Source organism: Ipomoea nil, unplaced genomic scaffold (genome assembly GCF_001879475.1).
Source record: "Ipomoea nil cultivar Tokyo-kokei standard unplaced genomic scaffold, Asagao_1.1 scaffold2921, whole genome shotgun sequence".
Classification (NCBI taxonomy): domain Eukaryota; kingdom Viridiplantae; phylum Streptophyta; class Magnoliopsida; order Solanales; family Convolvulaceae; genus Ipomoea; species Ipomoea nil.
In genome coordinates, this window is record NW_017619349.1 from 3,063,854 (window position 1) to 3,082,578 (window position 18,725).

General features: G+C 31.4%; 1 protein-coding gene across 2 annotated transcripts; it reads right to left on the reverse strand.

The window, feature by feature from the left end:
* Nucleotides 1–11,484: 11,484 nt before the first annotated feature.
* On the reverse strand, nt 11,485–17,721 carry LOC109161137 (protein SAND). 2 transcript variants are annotated; one of them, XM_019309486.1, is made up of 14 exons: nt 17,121–17,721; nt 16,597–16,676; nt 16,360–16,431; nt 16,201–16,240; nt 15,787–15,888; nt 15,492–15,613; nt 14,128–14,260; nt 13,907–13,998; nt 13,659–13,740; nt 13,428–13,492; nt 12,672–12,974; nt 12,496–12,587; nt 11,971–12,032; nt 11,485–11,803 (listed from the first exon to the last, which is right to left on the reverse strand). In XM_019309486.1, the coding sequence occupies exons 1-14, from the start codon at nt 17,679–17,681 to the stop codon at nt 11,708–11,710; spliced, it is 1,902 nt and encodes a 633-aa protein (XP_019165031.1). In that variant the 5' UTR covers nt 17,682–17,721; the 3' UTR covers nt 11,485–11,707. The 2 variants fall into 2 exon arrangements, with proteins under 2 accessions (XP_019165031.1, XP_019165030.1); XM_019309485.1 differs by having other exon boundaries at nt 11,971–12,035.
* Between the last annotated feature and the right edge of the window lie 1,004 nt (nt 17,722–18,725).

An 18,725-nucleotide genomic window follows, 5' to 3' on the forward strand; every position in this document is an offset into this window, starting at 1 on the left:
CTATTACAATATAGTATATGTTTATAACTATTTTCTCAACCTATTGAAGCACAAAGAGTCAATAACGCCTCCACTGAGGTGCTATTAAAAACATGTCTCGCAAGTTGTCAATAGCCCGTATTGTGTTTAGATGCGAGACATGTTTTTAATATTGTAATAGACCTTAATACCCACTGCCATGTTTTCAAACCACGTTGTCGACACTCTTAGGCATACACGAATAAGCCTAGCCGCATTGTATTTAACGGTATGCTGAAAGGTACTTGGAAAATCCCGACGTGGCTCCAGTACCCCCATTACCTTCTTCTCTTTTTTTTTTTTTTTTTTTTTTTTTTTTTTTTTTTTTTTTTTTTTTTCCTGAATACTATTGACTCTATTATAATGTACTATCTATTCTCTACTTTCTCTAACTATTGCAGCCCAAAGAATCAATACCCTACCACTGGAATTCAATCTTGTGACCTTCTCTTAAGAGGAGCCACAGAGGTACCATCTGAGTATAAGGTGATTGGCCTAAACACCTTACCTTCTCCTAAACACCTTCTTCTCGCCTTATCCTACTTTGAACCACATCCCCAGCATTTGCACCTCAGCCCCTTAACTATACTCCCTAACCCAATTCAGACATCCAACTTGTTTTCCTATCTAAGCCCCAAAAATCTTGTCCATGAGTTCCAATTATCACCTAAACCTAATTAACTGCTCAATTTTCACTTCCTAATCCAATTGACCATGAACTAAGACCACATTTTTCCATCAATAACTTTTTTTATTTAAGAATTTAAATTCAATTTCTAGAAATATTCAGAAACTTACTCGGTATTTAATTCGACCTTTATACCTATACTCATTATTATAAAATTTACATAAAAAATTATAAAGTATTATAATAAACGCAGGTGAGCCAACTTACTATATTAAAATATTAAATAATCAATATTGAATATCAAAAAGAATTTTGTGCTATTTACTTTTCATATTTTGTGCTATTGGATATAATTTGTGTGAAGTCAATTTGATTAAGTTTGCGTCTCTAGTTGTTATTCCTTAGTTGGCCGGGGCTGCACCTCATTGAAATTTTTGCCAAATGAGATCCTTTCTCTACTCAAAGAAAATTAAAACATGTGTTTTATATCAACTAAAAATCTAAGTTGATAGTGACATTTTCATGTTCGTAGGTTGATTACTTTTGACCTTTGACATGTGGTTGATTGTAGTATCAAACTGAAGCATGTGTTTATCTCAACTAAAAGTCCAAACTGATAATTAAATTGCACATTTATATTTATATATTATATGCTCAACAGAGCCCTAGCTAGTTGATGTGGCTTCCATGTACGATTTCTAAAATTATTTGAAATTATTTGGTTAAAAAAAATAAAAGTAAAAATACTACAGATTGTTTTAGGCTCTGTTTGGCAGAGCTTATAGCTTATTTTAAACTACTAATAAGTTATGAGCTATGTTTGGTAATGTTCTCAAAATAAGCTCCTAATTTAAAATATGAGCTTATTTTAGAACACTACTAGCTTCCTAACTTTTTTTTCCATATTTATCCTTATTATTTTAAAGAAATGACATACTCCTAACCCTTTTTCTTCTCAACTTTCACCTCACGACAATCCCTCCATCTTCATTCGCACTCCGCTCCCTTCATCTTCATCCACACTCCATCGTCCATTAGCCATCGCACTCCGTAGAGATTGGTGGACGATTTCAACGTTCCTGTGAAACAATAAGTAGAGCATTTATGAGGTTTTGGAAGCAATTGGTGGTAGGAATAGCGGATACAAAGGCCTTGCATGTGATATCATAAGACCAGATGATCCTACATTTCAATCTATATCATCTTACATTACTAATAATGCATGATACATGCCAATAGTTTTATTTCAAAATGTTAACCTTTTTTAAGACAAAATGTTAAATTTTAATCTGTAAACAAACTATTTTAAATATTTTGAAGATGACATGTTTAGTCTTTTTACATTTATCAGCTTATCAAAAAGCTAATTTTACCAAACACTTTCAATTATAAAAGCTAGCTTAACAGCTCTTCAATGTTCAGCTCCTAGCTTATAGCTTTTCAACTTTCAGCTCATTTTCAGCTTTAATCTCTTAGCTTATAGTTTTTCAGCTAGGTTTGCCAAATAGAGCCTGTTGCATGAAAAGTCTCAATTTTTTTATTTTACTGTTATTTTTTTTTTTTGCGTTTTGAAAACATGTTTTCTCTCCAAACTCACGAAAACTTCATAAAAGTTCTTAAAATTATTTTTCTAATTAAAAAACCTACTTTTTCTGAAAGAAAACTAGTAAACAATTAATATTTTTTAAAAATATTTGAAAACAACATATTTTTTTAATATTATTAACTCCATTACAATGCAGTATCTGTTCATACCTACTTTTTTTAACCTACTAAAGCACAAAAAATTAATATTACATCTACTGAGTCGAAACAACTTGATTTCACTAGAACATAAGGTCTTTTGACAAAAAAGAAAAAAAAAATTATTTGTACTTTTCTCACGCAAAATGCATTCCTGTTTAGCTACTACTATACAACATAGATTCCAACAATATTATTAATAGTCTCAAATTAAAACTAAAAGTTATGTTTAAGTGCATGGTTATGTTCTTCACTTTTTTGTTTTTGGATTTTTTTTTTTGGGTGAAGTCGACATAGTTTATTACAAACCTTTAATTAATTAATTAATACCCAAAAAAAAAAAAAAAAAAAAAGCCAAAGAAACAACCACTGGAAGCATTTTACATGCATTCATTCATATAAGAAGTCGGTTTTCGTCACAAAAAAGATAGGTGCCACTTGGTCGTCGCTTTTTCTCTATTTTATTCATCAGTGTGGAAACCATGTCTCTTGTTAGCTGTGGCATGTAATCTTCTAGTGGGAAAACCAAAATATTATTTTGTAAAAATCAAGTGGCAAACATGTCCCTGTTGCTATACAGACAATCAATAATATTGGACTGCACCATATACATACATACAACTATATATAATTATAAACATCATGGTCCACATTTCACACTTATCCATATTGCACACACTTTCCACAATAATTCACATTCCATGATGGGAAGAGTCTAGAATGTATTAAATTTAATTAATAATTTCTAAAATATTCACATAATTTATAAATATTGCATGTCACGTACATTGAGAGTGTTTGATAAATAACTGTTAACTTATAACTGTAAGTTGATTGGGTTAGTGAATTTGACTAGTTGATAGCATTAGCTGATTGTAGAAAGATGGTTGGTAAATTAACTGTTAGCTGATAACAGATTACATATAAAGTTAATCGTGGATATTAATGAAGAGAAAATTGTAAGCATAGAAAATATTGACATCCTTCAATTTACCAATTTATCTTTAAATGAATTTGTTCAAGAGTATGTATTTTTTATATATAAAAATGTTAATGAAAATATTAATAGTTAGAATGATTATTTTTTTTTTAATTTAAAAATATTTTGAAATTTATACTTCAGTTTAAATTAACTTTTGTGGTAATTAATATTTATTATTTAATTATTTATTAGTGATTTTGATGCACTATTTTTATTTATTAGTGCAATACTTTTAATTATTAAATAATTAATATTTATATATGCATATTAAGAAAAAATATTTGTAAATATATCTTAATATAAAAACATAATTTCATATTTCTTTTGCGTTTCTTTTTTTTTTTTTTTTTTGAAAATTGTCATTTTCTCGTTTCTAATTTTCCCATTCCTCATATTCCTACTATATAGTATGTGTGATCTCGCCATGAGATAATTAAATAAGCCATGTCATAAAATGAGTTCACATGATAATTTGATAATTAAATACACATCCCATATCAACAAATGTTTATTAAGTAATCATTTTAGTAAGAGATATAGAAACACTAAAAAATATCACACTTAAAGTCTATTCAACTAGTCAACATAACAACATCATTGTCAGGCTATTTTATGATGCTCATGAAGCAACGTGGCACATTGTATCATTATTCAAGATATGTAGCATTACAAATTATAATAAATAAAACATAACAACGTCAATATATATAGTATTTTGCAAAATATCTTAAATACTATATGGTCCAAACATTAAATAACATATTTCTTTGTTATGATAACCACATATTCTAAAGAGTGCTACCACATGAATGACACCAAGTAAACAAGACACATTTTTTTCATACCTATGTTTTCAATTTTTCTAATTTTTCATTCCTTTATGAAAAAAAAAAAATGACTTAAAAATATTATTGCGAGGGATTGCAATGTCCTCTATTGTCCATCCATGTCTGTCTCTATTTCTCTAAATTTGGAGAAGTAGTTAAATAGATTCCCCAAATTATATTGGCCAATGACCTTGTGGTCTAGAGGCACGAAGTGCCTCTCTCGAAGTCATGGGTTCAAGCCTCAGTGGAACGGGGACATGGCGATATTGACTCTTTGTGTTTCAATAGGTTGAGAAAGTAGTCTGTAGTACTCACAAATTGAGAACAATTCTCTTATTTCAATTTCAAATAATAGTTTTAGTATCTAACTTTATTTCTTTCTTAGAAAAATGACTCATTTCTCTAGTTACTAAAAGTTTTCTTGTTATTATTTATTGAAACATTATAATACATCAAATAGTTTTTTTTGTACTATTTATTTTTAAACAGTGTTGTAAAATTCCCGCCTAGGCACCGATTATCGGTGGTTTAGGTGGCTGCCTAAACGTCGTTTAGGCCACCTAGGCGCCAACAAAGCCGCCTAATCAGTCGATTAGCTATTGTTCCCTTCTTTTTTAAATAGGTTATTTCATTCAAAACAACATTGTTTTGAGTGAAATAACCCGAAATTGTTCAAACTCTAGGTGTTTTTTATGTTAATATTTAATATTTTAGTATTAACTATTAAATTATTAAATATTTTATAATTATTAAGTCTTAAAAAAATTAAAAAATTAAATAATTTTTTCTAAAAAAAAAAATAAAAATAAACGGGCGCCTAGACGCCGATTAATCGCCACTTAGGTACCCTAGGAGCTAGGCGCCCCCGAGCACCCGAGGAGCACCTAACGATTTTTTCAACCATGTTTTTAAAGAAACCCTTATTCAAGTTCAAAAATAGGTACAATGTTTCTGGGCTATTACAACTGAGTAAGATTTATCTAATGCACACATTCTAGTAGTGGTTACGAATTTCTCTTGTCACCAAAAGAAAAATGTCGAGAAAAATTACATCTTTGCCATTTCATCTTCATGTTGGACAAATGCCTAAAAGGTTAAGTCCAACATCTTATCATTAAAACATGATGCTTATTATCAATCATTATACCATGGTCAAGGTCGATGGACCATTAATATAAGATTCATTTTTAATATACTAAATGTTCATTTTTAATATATTGAATGTTCATTTTTTTTTTATGTACTAATGGTTAATTATTTAGTGTATACTACAAAATAATGAATCTTCAATATATTAAAAATGAATATTTATCTATGATCTACATTGTAATGTGGACTATGATCCTTAGTATAATTTGCCACTTATTGTTATTTAAGTATAAGAAAATAAAATTGTGTTTTTACTATTAGTTATAGCTTTTGGCTTAATGATAAACATTTGATTCCAACACTTTGGCTTCCCTAAAGGGTGTGTTTGGTTTGAACATGAGAATTGAAATCATAATCATAATCAAATGCTTGGTAATTGGAATGAGTTATATGGTGAAAGTATTTTGCATGTTTTGTAGAATGCTATAATTGAAATAATTACCAATATTGTTGCTTGGTTATATATGACCCTATAATTCTAATAAAGGTTAAAAAAATTAAAAAAAGCAAAAAATTAAGGCAATTGATCCTAATATAATGACATCTAAACTCTGAAGCACCAATATAAACAAAAAATAAATACAAAATCTAAAAGCACTAATCCTATGTAGAGAGGAGGCAACGAAATAAGGAAGCGATGAAACAAGGGATAAGTCTGAATTAATGGAATGATTTCTAATTTTAATTAGGTAATGATAATTTTAATTATAAGGTCAACCAAATACTTGACATATTTTCCAGGACTATGTGGTCTAATGGTATCCGGGTTGGACTTTCATTTGGAAGGTTGTGAGTTCAAGCCTAAGTGGAACAATGTAATAGAGCTAGTAGCATTCAAAAAAAAAAAAAAATACTTGACATATTTTTTTTTTTAAATTATCAAACAAACAATATATTTCAAATTCATTATATCTCATCTCATGAACCAAACACACTTTATTCATAATAACTGTATTGGTACTATAACACCTTTTTTTACAATTAAATGTATAGAAAAGTCTATCATACCAATTAACAGAATAATTTGATATTAGAGTTACCTCTTACAATTTAATTATAAGTTAAAAAAAGTTTTAAACGGTCATGATTTTTCATAAAATAGTATTTATTCTATATAAATTTATATTTTTAGTTAAGACAAAATACATATTTTGATTACGATTAGCTTTTTTATTTTAATAAAATCAAGAGATGTGTCGGGAAAAGAATACATCAAATATTTTGTCAGTTTTTTTTTTTTTATGCAACCAGCTCTATTACATTGTAGTATTTGTTCAAATACTTTCTCAACCTACTGAAATACAAAGATCCAATAACGCTACCACTAAGGCTCGAACTTACAACCTTCTAGATGGAAGTTCAACCCAGATACCATTAGACCATATAGTCCTAATATTATGGAGGGTATTTACTTAAACGTGTTGAATAAAACGTAAATATGTGTGGTGTAACAACTAACAAGCGAGGAAGGCAGACAAAAGTAGATTGTAGGTAGCTAGAAAGTGTGTAGAGAGAGATATAGCAATTGCCAACTGCTCCATCATATCATATCATCATACAACATGTAAATCTGGTTGCAGTCAACATCAAAATTCTCGAAATTTATTTGTGAAAACCTAAAAAATAAAGGCAGATCACCAAACCAATTAATCAAGTACAAATACGGTGTGACAAGTTAGTCCAACAGTTAACTTAATAATTCTAATTAAAATTTTAAAGTTTGCTCTTCTTGAGATATGTTTATTGACCTTCATAATTTGAGTCGATTAAGTATATATAAATAATTTAAGTTGATTTATTTTTTTGTGATATTTTGTTGACAAAAATTACAAGACAGACTTCACTCACAATTGTGAACTTTTTAGCAAAAAAAAAAAAAAAAAAAAAAAAAGTACAGATACGATGTGCAAACCTAGCAAGTAGATGAAAGAAACAGAAATCTAAAAAAGTGGAGCAAATTAAATGCCACATGACAAAAGGCCAAGAAATTCATTAAATTTTTATTTTAAAATTTTTTAGTTAGTTGATAAGATTTAAAGATGGAAATGACAAGGGCTTTCATATTATGAATTATGTATTTATGTGTGGTCCCAACTAACAAATGGGTGGAAGCACATCACATGAAGAGACAATGTTAGAATAGGTGAGTAAACTATGAATTGATTGGTAGGTAAATTAGGAGGAAAATACCAATTGCCACTCCATGCCAATATCGTGACACGACACCTCTTTACATTTCTTCTCTCTCTCTCTCTATATATATATATATATATATATATAGAAGGGATCAGATGCGGCGGGGAAGAGTTTTTGTGCGATTGTGCGAAGGAACGCACCATAAACGTTAATTTAGCGCATTTTAAGTACACAACTCACGCATTAAACACAAAACTCACGCACCACGCACCTAAGGTTTTAAAAATGGTTCACTCTAAGTTTCACACAACTAACGCACTTTAAGCATACAAATCACGTACCTTAAGGAGAAAAATAATGCACATTAAGAAGGAAACTCACATACCTTAAGTTTCAACAACTACTCACATTAAGCACAAACTCACGCACCTTAAACACAAAACTCGCGCATCTTAAGTAAAAAACTCACGCACACAAAATCCACACACCTTAAGCACAAAACTCACGCACATTAAGTTTCAACAACTACTCACATTAAGTACACAACCAATGCACCGTAAGCACAAGATTCACTCACATTAAGTACAAAATTCATGCACATTAATCACCGCACAACCGCACGGAAACTTAATCAGATCTATGCATAAGATTAATTGGGAGAATTAAAAACGCATGTGTGCATATGGGGTATTAGTGAGGATTTTTTCTTATTTTTATTTTTATTTTTATTTCCCTTTTGGTCAATAGTGGGTTAAATAAAATGACAATTCTAACCTTGTTATAAAGAGGGGGGGGGGGTGGTAATTTTGGTCAAATTGACTAAGAATGAGTCGGAATGACTATTTGTGCTAAAAAAAATGATAGTCGTAAATTTAGTTTGCAAGGTTTGAAAATAGTGGAGTAATCGTGTTAGTGTCACAATACTCATGGAATTAAAAGTGCGTAAAATTATATATAAAGTGTAAATTATAATCCAATATAATCTTGTACAAAAAAAAAAAAAAAATTGAGTTACTTAAGAATACTCCTAAAAATATACTCCTGTGATTGATTGGCTAAGAAGAAGGCTATTGATTGTTGTGTCAAAGGTTGGTTTAAGTCCCCAATAGAAAGCACTCCTTTTCATGTAGTGTGTTTTAGTGCTATTATATTTGAATAAATAGTTTAGTCTTTACGGAGTACAGAGTATTATTTAAAGCTTTAAGATTCTAAATTTAACTTTTCGTGTGAATTGTTTATAAAAATTTTTATTTGAGTTGGTAAGTTTAAAAAATTTAAATTAATTTGTCTTTTTGAAGTATTTTGTTGATTAAGATCACAATATAGATTTTACTCTAAACGCATAGTAACTGTAAAATTTTCCATAATATTCGTTGTGATTGAAAATATTCGTTGATTATATAATTGGTGCATTCATTAATCTATTAATAAATAATTAACGTTGTGTTTATTATATTGAACAAAATTTTTTTATACTCTCATCCAATAATATAAGTGTAACCACTACCCAATGATATATATTGCATAAGTTCTACTCTTGTGGAATGCCTTACCGCACAAGAGGGACAAATCACACTAAAAAGACTTTGTATGATGAACTTGACTAATAAAATGTTCGCAATAATCAAATTTATAATCCAAATATGAGAATCATGTTCAACACATTCAGCCTCCCAGACACCACCCCGAAAGAGCATTTGGGAGAATGTAAATCACGGTGACTCAATGACTCAACAGACATGACTAAATGACGCTACACATTATAATTGTCAAGATTCAAACATTGATTTCTTCTCTCAAATACTGCAAACTAAGCGGTCCAGGCTTAATTCCCTTTACTTAAATAAATGCATAGTATATTGAATTAAAAGTTGGAAAGATTTTCTTTCAAAAAAAAAAAAAAAAAAAAGTTGTAAAAGATTTTGGGTTTACACGGTAGGAATTCTTCCACGTCATACCACTTTTTAAACATTAAATGCTGATTTTCTTCCACCGAAAATTCTTGCAAACACGAAGTGATATTTTCTTCCTTGTTTCATTTGTCCTACTTTTCTTTTCGTTCTATCTCAAAATAAGTTTGACACTAAATAATATTTAATTAAAAAAATTATATCAAACACAACTTTCTCTTATATTTTAGAACAGTAAAAATATTATTTTAAACCATAAAATTTCTCGTGATATAAAAGATACTTAACAATGGCAAAGAATAGTAAAAATATTACTCCGTATTTTAAACCATTAAATTTCTCTTTATATAAAAAAAAAATACTTAACAATAGTGAATTTACAGTCGTTATATTATAGACCGCGGTGCATGTGCACCGCGGTCAAAAACGACGCCGTTTCTTTAAGTAAAGAAACGGCCCGCCGTTAGTGTTAACGGAGTCCGTTTGTTTGGTGTATTAAACATCAACTGACACTACAGTATATCCAAACCGACACTGCAGTTATATCAAAATGATACTATAGTTATAGTGAAATGAAACTGCAGTGTATATAAACTGAAACTGAATAACATTTCACATATTTGAGTGTATATTGTACAATGAAGCTGTAATTATATCAAAATAATCATGTAGTTGTGTTTTAATGAAACTATAGTGTATATAAAATAAAATTAAATAACATTTTTACATATTTGAGTCTATAAATATCGAATGAAACTATAGTTATATCGAACTGAAACTGTAGTTGTGTTCAACTGAAACTGCAGTGTATACAAAATGACACTGAATAACAGAGTTACTTTTTGCAAAAGGGTGCGAAACGGCGGAAATAAACACTGTTAATTTTCATTTAAAAAAAAAGACGCGCGGTGCATAATCGATTATGCACCGCGGTGCATAATATAATTTGCCGTGAATTTAATGTGTGCCGTGAACACATATAATAAAGTATTAAAAAAAAAAAAAACGTTACGTGAGTTATGAAATATATTAGTAATTAGCCTAAGTTAATCGGCACAATATTAACGTAATATTAGTAATTGACCAAGGTTAATCGGGGCACAATATTGGCAAGACAAGTGGACCAGCCCAAGATTTGAATACCAACTGAGACCGCTGACAATCATTATTATGTGGAGTGTCGTTCATATTATCAAATAATATACATTCAGTACACAAATAATGTATTTTTAATATATTAAAAATGTATATTATATTTAAAAAAAAAAATACATTATTTGAGTACTGAAAATACATTAGTTTATATAATGTATACTCAACACACGAATAATGTACTTTTGATATATTAAAGATGTATTTTTGTTATGATCCACGTAACACTGTATGGACCATGGTCCACACATTAATTTGCCGACCGGGCTGCCACCACCAGAAGGTAAATTATACTGTCAATCACTGATAAATGCTCATGAAGATTATTTTTATTTACTGAAAATTTATTTTTAGTATATACTTAAAAATGAACCTTTCACCCCACTAAAATAGAACCTTTAAAAAATAAACATTCAGTATATTAAAAACAAATTTTTAGTATAATAAAAATGAACCTTATGAGTTATGTCAATGGTAATGATTGGCCCCAAAAGAAGACAATACATTATCAAAGAACTATTTTTGTGCTTTGATAAGAGACTCAGATCCCAGATATCTATCCACATTAAACTTCAACTAATATGGAGCCTAGCATTACAAAATAATTTTATTTTTTTAAAAATAAATCAAGAAAGAGGCTGCCATAGCTGATAATAGGCTCTTTGATAATAGTTGTTAGCTGAGTACATATAAAAATAACTTTCTCAAAAAGCTTATCGAAAAAGCTACTTTAAGCCCTTTTTTGAATTTTAGTATTTTGGAACAATAAACTATTACAAAAAGTTAATTAATCACACTCATATTGGTTGTTTAACCAAGTCAAACAGTTAAATAGTGGTTAAACAAACCAAAATTAACTGATAGACTAACTATTTTACCAAACAAGACTATAGAGTTGTTTATACAGGAGGAAACTTTTCAGACTCCAAGAAGAAATCGTGTAAAGTATCCAACTTTTCTGAATTGGAATATATATAGCTGATACATGTAAATTATGATCCCTAGAGTTATATTAAACTGAATAACTCCAAAATTTAGACATTACAATTCCCATGATAAGGAGGTTAATATAAACTATGGTGCCTATCAAAAAGTAAGGCAGAAATTTATTGGAGAAAAAAAAAATGCTACAATGCATGTAGAAACATATATTTTGGGTGAATTACCATGAAAACGGGCTCGCTCCCAGCAAGAAAATTTCATTCTCGACATCCTTCACCCATTGACAGATGCGATTGCAAATCTTTATTGCCAAAGCCTGCAAGGCAAGACAGAGTTTTAGTTCAGTAATTAATCGCATTTGGGAAGTATATTCACCCGCAGGCTTCTAGCATTCAATGTCCCAAGTACGTGGCATTAATAGATTCAAATGTGAAGACATCATTAAAATAGCGCGAACAAGAGCAAGAGACATCATGGACAAACCTTGTCTGCAAGAGGATCAAATGCCGCATAAAGCTCAAAATCCGGTGTAACCCAACAGAGAAGAACTGTGCCACAAAATGTAGAAGTCACTTGCATAAAAAGGTAAGATAGGATGCATATAGAGGGTGTTTGGTAAATAACTGTTAGCTGATTAGGTTAGTGGGTTTGACTAGTTGATAGCATCAGCTGATTGTAAAAAGATGTTTGATAAATTAGCTTATTATAGCTGATTACATGCAAAACGACTTTCTCAAAAAACTGATCAAAAAAGCTGCTTTGAGCAGCTTTTTGGATTTTAGCGTTTTGGAACAATAAGCTATTACAAAAAGCTAATTAATCAAACACTTATATTGGTTGTTTAACCAAGTCAAATAGCTAATGGTGGTCAACTGGTCAAATAAGTCAAAATTGGTTAATAAGCTAACTATGTTACCAAACAGGGCCAGAATCATATTTGATTGAGAATATCTCGCCATGAAATACTCATAATAAACGTGTTGAAGAAAAAGGCTGCAATAACAATACCATAGTTCTGGTCCCTTCTAAACTGAGTTCTGTGAGGCCCAATTTCTTTGTCATGCATTGACGAGTAAAGCTTTTGGTAAGCTCTATACAATCTGCATATAGGAAGAACAAAGTCCGATGGTGATGAAACAGGAAAAGTAACTTTCAGGAAATGCAGATTGAATTCGCAATTTCACCTTTTCTGCTGTTTAGAGGTAGTTATTGGCGACGAAAATTCTGAGGACACATACTGGTCAAGAAATATACTACGATACATGAAATGCCAAAGCCCAGCAGGACCTCCAGTACCGAAAAATGCGTCCCTAATATTTTCCGTGTGCCCTGTTGTTGGTCTTGGCTGACCCAGATGAGGGGATACAGATCCAGAGCGGATACCAGGATCAACAGGCAAATCCTCAACACGCATGCCACCATCTACCATCGATCTTTGAACTTCGCTTAGTACATTGGACTTCAAAAGTACCTGTTCAATACGAATCCTGAAAGATACACAGAATTTTAAAAATGGAAAGGAGGAAAGTGGGGAAGAACTGTTCTAATGAAGAAAATTACTCCCATCTGTCCAATTTTATCTGTCCTACTTACTATTCATTGTTCAGAACTCTTTTTTTAGTTGTTTATTTTCTTTATTATTTTTACTTATTTTTAAATTTGATTTTTTGTGTTTAATAGTACTTTTAGTGTAGTTTCTTAATATATAAATTTTGTATATTAATATTAAACTTAATATTATGAAAAAATGAATTAAAAATAACTTCAGTCAAGCCTCGTTATCCAAACCAGACACATAAAATAGGAGTATAACTTAGCATAGCCTTCATATATACCATTGTTGAAACATATGGAATAAAAAAGATAAGTTCCATAGTTCCATAGTTGTCTGCTTTCCACAATGTAACAATAACCGCAACAACAATGACGATGATAAATACCTGCAGTCTTTCAGATGAAAAAAGGCGTCTGAATTTGTAGTAAGCAACATTAAGTATGTCTGAGCCTGTCAACACAACTACACTATATCATTTCCCAACTAATAAAAGATTGATAATGGCAATCCAGCAAATGAACCTTCAAGCGTTGACATTCATTTCATAATGTACTTGAAAGTTCTAACAATTTTTTTTTTAACCAAAAAAAAATAATCTAAATCTTAGCCAACTTACATCAAGATAATGCACATATGCATATAAAAATGCCATGGGATTGTATCTTGGCAGGCAAATTGGTGAAAAACATTCAGAAGTTCTGCATGAAGACAAAGAGGTATTAAGCATTAAAGCCTTCAACCAATTCCACATTACACAGACAGAATAGAGCAAATCAGCAACTCAAAAAGGAGAAAAATGAAATGTAGTTTCACAATAAAGAGTGAATATTAAGACAGGATTGAAAAAGTTAAAAAAGGACTTGCCTAAATGATTCAGAAGACATGACAAAGTTGGAGAGTAATAGCATATCATCGGCGTTCAGTGAAGCTTTTTGTGCACCAACAAGACTAATGACCTAGATTCAAAATTTTCAATTTAGTATGCTTCAAAAAATTAATAGCATAATGGCATGATTGTTGCACTATAAAATAGTCTTTTTAAAGTAAAACAGAAAATACTAGAAAAAAGATTAGCATAATAAGACCTTGTGTTTACACATTAATATGGCAAACAAGACCCCAGAATCCGCAATATCTTGCAATATTGCACCAGCAGCTTGCCTTGTTGCATAAGCAAGTGGGAGACATGTGTACGCATGAAGAAAGGTTGCAGGGTTCCTAATTTTAAAGCACAGAAGTAATACCAAGATTAATCTCTTGAAGTATAGTCATGCATAACAATGGACAATGAAAAACATCATTATTCCTATACACACACACACACACACACACAAACATTATATGTGTCAATCCAGGTTATATCATTGATTTTTGTTATTCTTGTGTGCTAATAAAAGTATACATTGTACTTTGAATGTTGTACACTTCATATTTATTGGACAAAACTACCCTTGCATCATTATAACTCCGTTACTATTTAATGAATTTTAACATTGATGACTCATTACTATTATCATTTTTTTTAATTATCATTTTATTAAAATCATCATAAAATTAACAATTAATTTAATTGTAGATTATATTTTAATTAAATATCTAGGAATGTTAAATCATATGAATGTATATATAAAACATATATTATTTGTGTATATATACCAACATATGTGGGTGTTAGCCTAGTATTACCAATATTATTTTATTTTATTTTATTTTTTTTGTAAATATACATTTTATCATAATTGTTTACATTATTATTAAACAAAAAAAAAATTATTTCTTTTTTTTTTCCGGTATATTTTTCAAAAATGATAATTTAAATTTACCACTTTAAGGAATTGCAAAATATAATTTGAACTAAAATTTTTTAATTATTTTTGTTTAGCATAATCTTAATATTGGGCATGAATTTCCACTCATCGTGCATACAAAATGTTAGTATATATATATAAAAATTTTAGAGAATAGAGAATGAAACTATAACCTTCATATGGAGTCTCAACTCTCAAAGCACCTCACTTAATGGAAGCATATGCCATATGGTGAATATTAGTCAAGAGGCAGGAACCCCATTTATTGGGGGAGCTCCATAAAGGAAATGTAAATTTTGGTGGGATAAATGTGCTGGGCCCACTGGCTTCACATGCCCCAATACGGGTTCATGATTTTCCCTAATTTCCTTTCTAAATTAATTCCTACTAATACTCTTAATAGAGAGGCAACCCAAAAACTTGTTCCTGCAGTTAGCTTGGCCAAGATGATATGGTCCCCCTCTAAAACTAATAAAATAACAAGTGGTGAGGCTAGCCCTATTCACCATACATCCTGTGAAGAACTTGCTAGTTATATATATAATTATATAAACTCTTTTGAAAGAAGACTGGAAAAAAAAATTATCCTTGTAATATTTTGCATGAAATAAGTGCTAGGAAAAGTGAATTGAGAAACCAACCAATTGAAGGAATGAATCAGAGAAGAGAAAACAACATCTGTTCCTCCCAGTAATGGCGTCATATCAAATTTTGGGTTCTTCTCAAAACATCTATTCACGGATTTTGTAAGAATAAGAATCATCTGCATATATGCATAACTACTGTAAGAGGAATACATCTATGACAAGATATTTTAGTAATCTAACAAGCTTAGGCAGAAAAACTGGCAAACAAATGACACAATCATCTAATGATACAGGGAAACACAAAAATTACCTATATATGTGCCAAATAAAGAAATATCTTTTAAGATACCTGACCATAGAGCAGCTCCAGTTGTCCCCTTAGTGACTCGTAAGGCTCCTCTGTACAGCTTATGCAAACTAAGTAAATAGGTCCTTTGACAAGAAAAGCCACCTGAAAGAAACCTTAATGCTTTCAAAAACGGAATAACTGTGACACGTGATACTAATGATTAGTGTAATCTTCTACATGGCACATTAATTTTCCAACTTTCATAGGAATAAAAAGAGGCTAAGCATACTAATAAGAAACTATTTGCAATGAATATGTTCTGTACTAAACTAGAAAACAGCCAATATACTAAAAAGATTGAATTTTGTTATAAACTAACATTAAGAAGTCAATTATTGAGACAAAGCTGCTGGAAGTGTTGTATCAGAGAAGGGAAGGTGCAAGTTCTGAAGAGAAAAGAGATATACAACTGACCTGGTGTTTCCCCGCTCTAATCAATTTAACTCTATCACCTCTGAAGGACCAAAAAAAAAAAAAAAAAATCTTTCAGGCTTCAGCAAAATTCCCAGGATTCCAACTCACTAATGATATTTTGGCTTATGGGTGGTAAGGAAACAATCAAAAGCAATTTACCCATTTTCTACAAAGGAGATGATGGCTTGCAAAGTGGCAGAGAATCCAGCTAACTTGTGTTCATCTCCATATCTTTAAATTACAAATGACAAAAGTAAGAAAACTGGAAAAGAAAAATTTTGAATAAAAAGAAATAAATACTTTGTAAACCAGGGCAAGCCATGTCATTAATGGAGGGAATAATTAATTAAAAACCACGGTAGAATTCTGAAATCTCAATTTGACATAGATACATACCTAGAATATATTGGTTTTCCCGAATGGCTCAAAATAAAAAAGTGCTTCTTCCTTTTTCTCCAAGAAAGTGAAGCATCATCCTGTACTTCGTTATTCAAATAAACAAGAGATGATGACAAAAGAGAATATCAACCCCTTCTGCAACACAAGGAGAATACCTACAGCAATATTTTTCTTCTTCTTTTTGTTCTGTAAACAAATTTACTATCAAAAACTATTATTTGTATGTGAATAAAAAACCTCTGTTCATATTTCAAAATCAAGATTCAACAGAAGCATATATTAAAAGCTAATTCAAGCCTTTAGTCATGCCCATTCTGCATTCTCCATTGCATGTGCCAATAGGACAGAATTGATGAGTTTTACAAAGACAAGAGCCAAATCGTTATTACAATCTTGAAAAAAAACTTTTATTACTAAATTAAATCCATGGCTTCAGTTCAACACAAGCATAAACGAAGGTATACACGGGGCATCTTGAAAAAGAAAGGGTTTGCTAAAGTATAGAACTGCTCAGAACCTACCTCATCACCATGGCGTTTTCCTGGAGCCCACTGCAAATTAGACTCCGAAACTCCATCACCGGAGTCACCATTACCGACTTCGCAAATCTCATCCCCAATTCCAGAGCCCCTGCTACTGGACACACTACTCCCCCTCTCGCCCGCATAAGCACTGCTACTTGGGCTTGGCAACGCATCCGCTTCATCCACCTCCTCGGAATTGCTCCTCCAAATCAACGTACTGCTGCCAGCTCTGGATGAGCTGGCTTCGTCCAGAAAATTCCCAAAATTCGGCTCCTCCTCAGCACCCGGGTCTTCTGTTTCTATTTCATCATGAAACGATCCATTTCCAAGCTCATTCAACTGCGACGTTCCAGAGGCATCAAAATCCGTCTCTGACTCCGTTTCAGGGTAAGACATTGAAATGGAAGCTAGTTGATTCTCTATAGCATCCAGAGACTGATCGATTAGATTGGGGGAAGGGTTAGGGTTAGGGTTGGGATCAGAGTCGTTATTTCCATCATTGTCGGATGATGCAGCAGCAGCCGCCGGCGACGAAGATGAATTCGAATCGGAGAGCATTGCGAGAAGATACTATTTTATGGCTTCTTCACTCTCTCTCCTATTTTATGGCTTCTTCACTCTCTCTCACAGTCCTCTGCTACGTTTTCAACTTTTTGAACGTGGCCAAGCCGGACTCAGCCCTGGTAGGTGGACGACCCGGGTTTAGGTTTAGCCGCTACTTCCTCATTCTTTATTTACTCCTAAATTTTGAGTTTTTTGCACTTTTAGTCCCACGACTATAGTGGTACTGGCAGAATTGATCCACGACTTTTGAACCTTGCAATTTTAATCCACGATTATTGATTTTTTTGTAAAAATGGTCATTCCGGCCACTTTTCCGTCAAAATTTCACTGGAAAAAAAAATTCTTCATTTTTAGCCGGGTTAAAATTGACATTTTACTTATCTCAAAAAATTAAAAGAAAAAAAATTGATATTTGACTACATACAATATTACTGGGCTACATACTACTGCCCCAGGCGGCAGTGGAGCAGGCAGGGCTGTCAGTAAGCGGCGGAGCGACCGTGGCGTTCCCCGGGCTAGTTGGGTTATCCGGCAGCAGCATTGGAGTGGTATATGTACTCCGCTGCCTGGGGCAGTAGTATGTAGCCCAGTAATATTGTATGTAGTCAAATATCAATTTTTTTCTTTTAATTTTTTGAGATAAGTAAAATGTCAATTTTAATCCGACTAAAAATAGAGAATTTTTTTTTTCGGTAAAATTTTGACGGAAAAGTGACCGGAATGATCATTTTTGCAAAAAAATCAATAGTCGTGGACTAAAATCACAAGGTTCAAAAGTCGTGGATCAATTCTGCCAGTGCCACTATAGTCGTGAGACTAAAAGTGCAAAAAACTCCCTAAATTTTACTCAAATAAGTTATTTTCTCATGTTAATGTCAATACAAATGTCTACGATTCTAAATCAAAATTTTATATGTGTAAATAAAAACAAATGAAAATATACATAACATTTTTTATCTTTTATATCATGATTAAGTTTGACAGTGCACTAAAAACTCTTTTGCATATATAGGAATGTCAATTATATCGTACCCTATT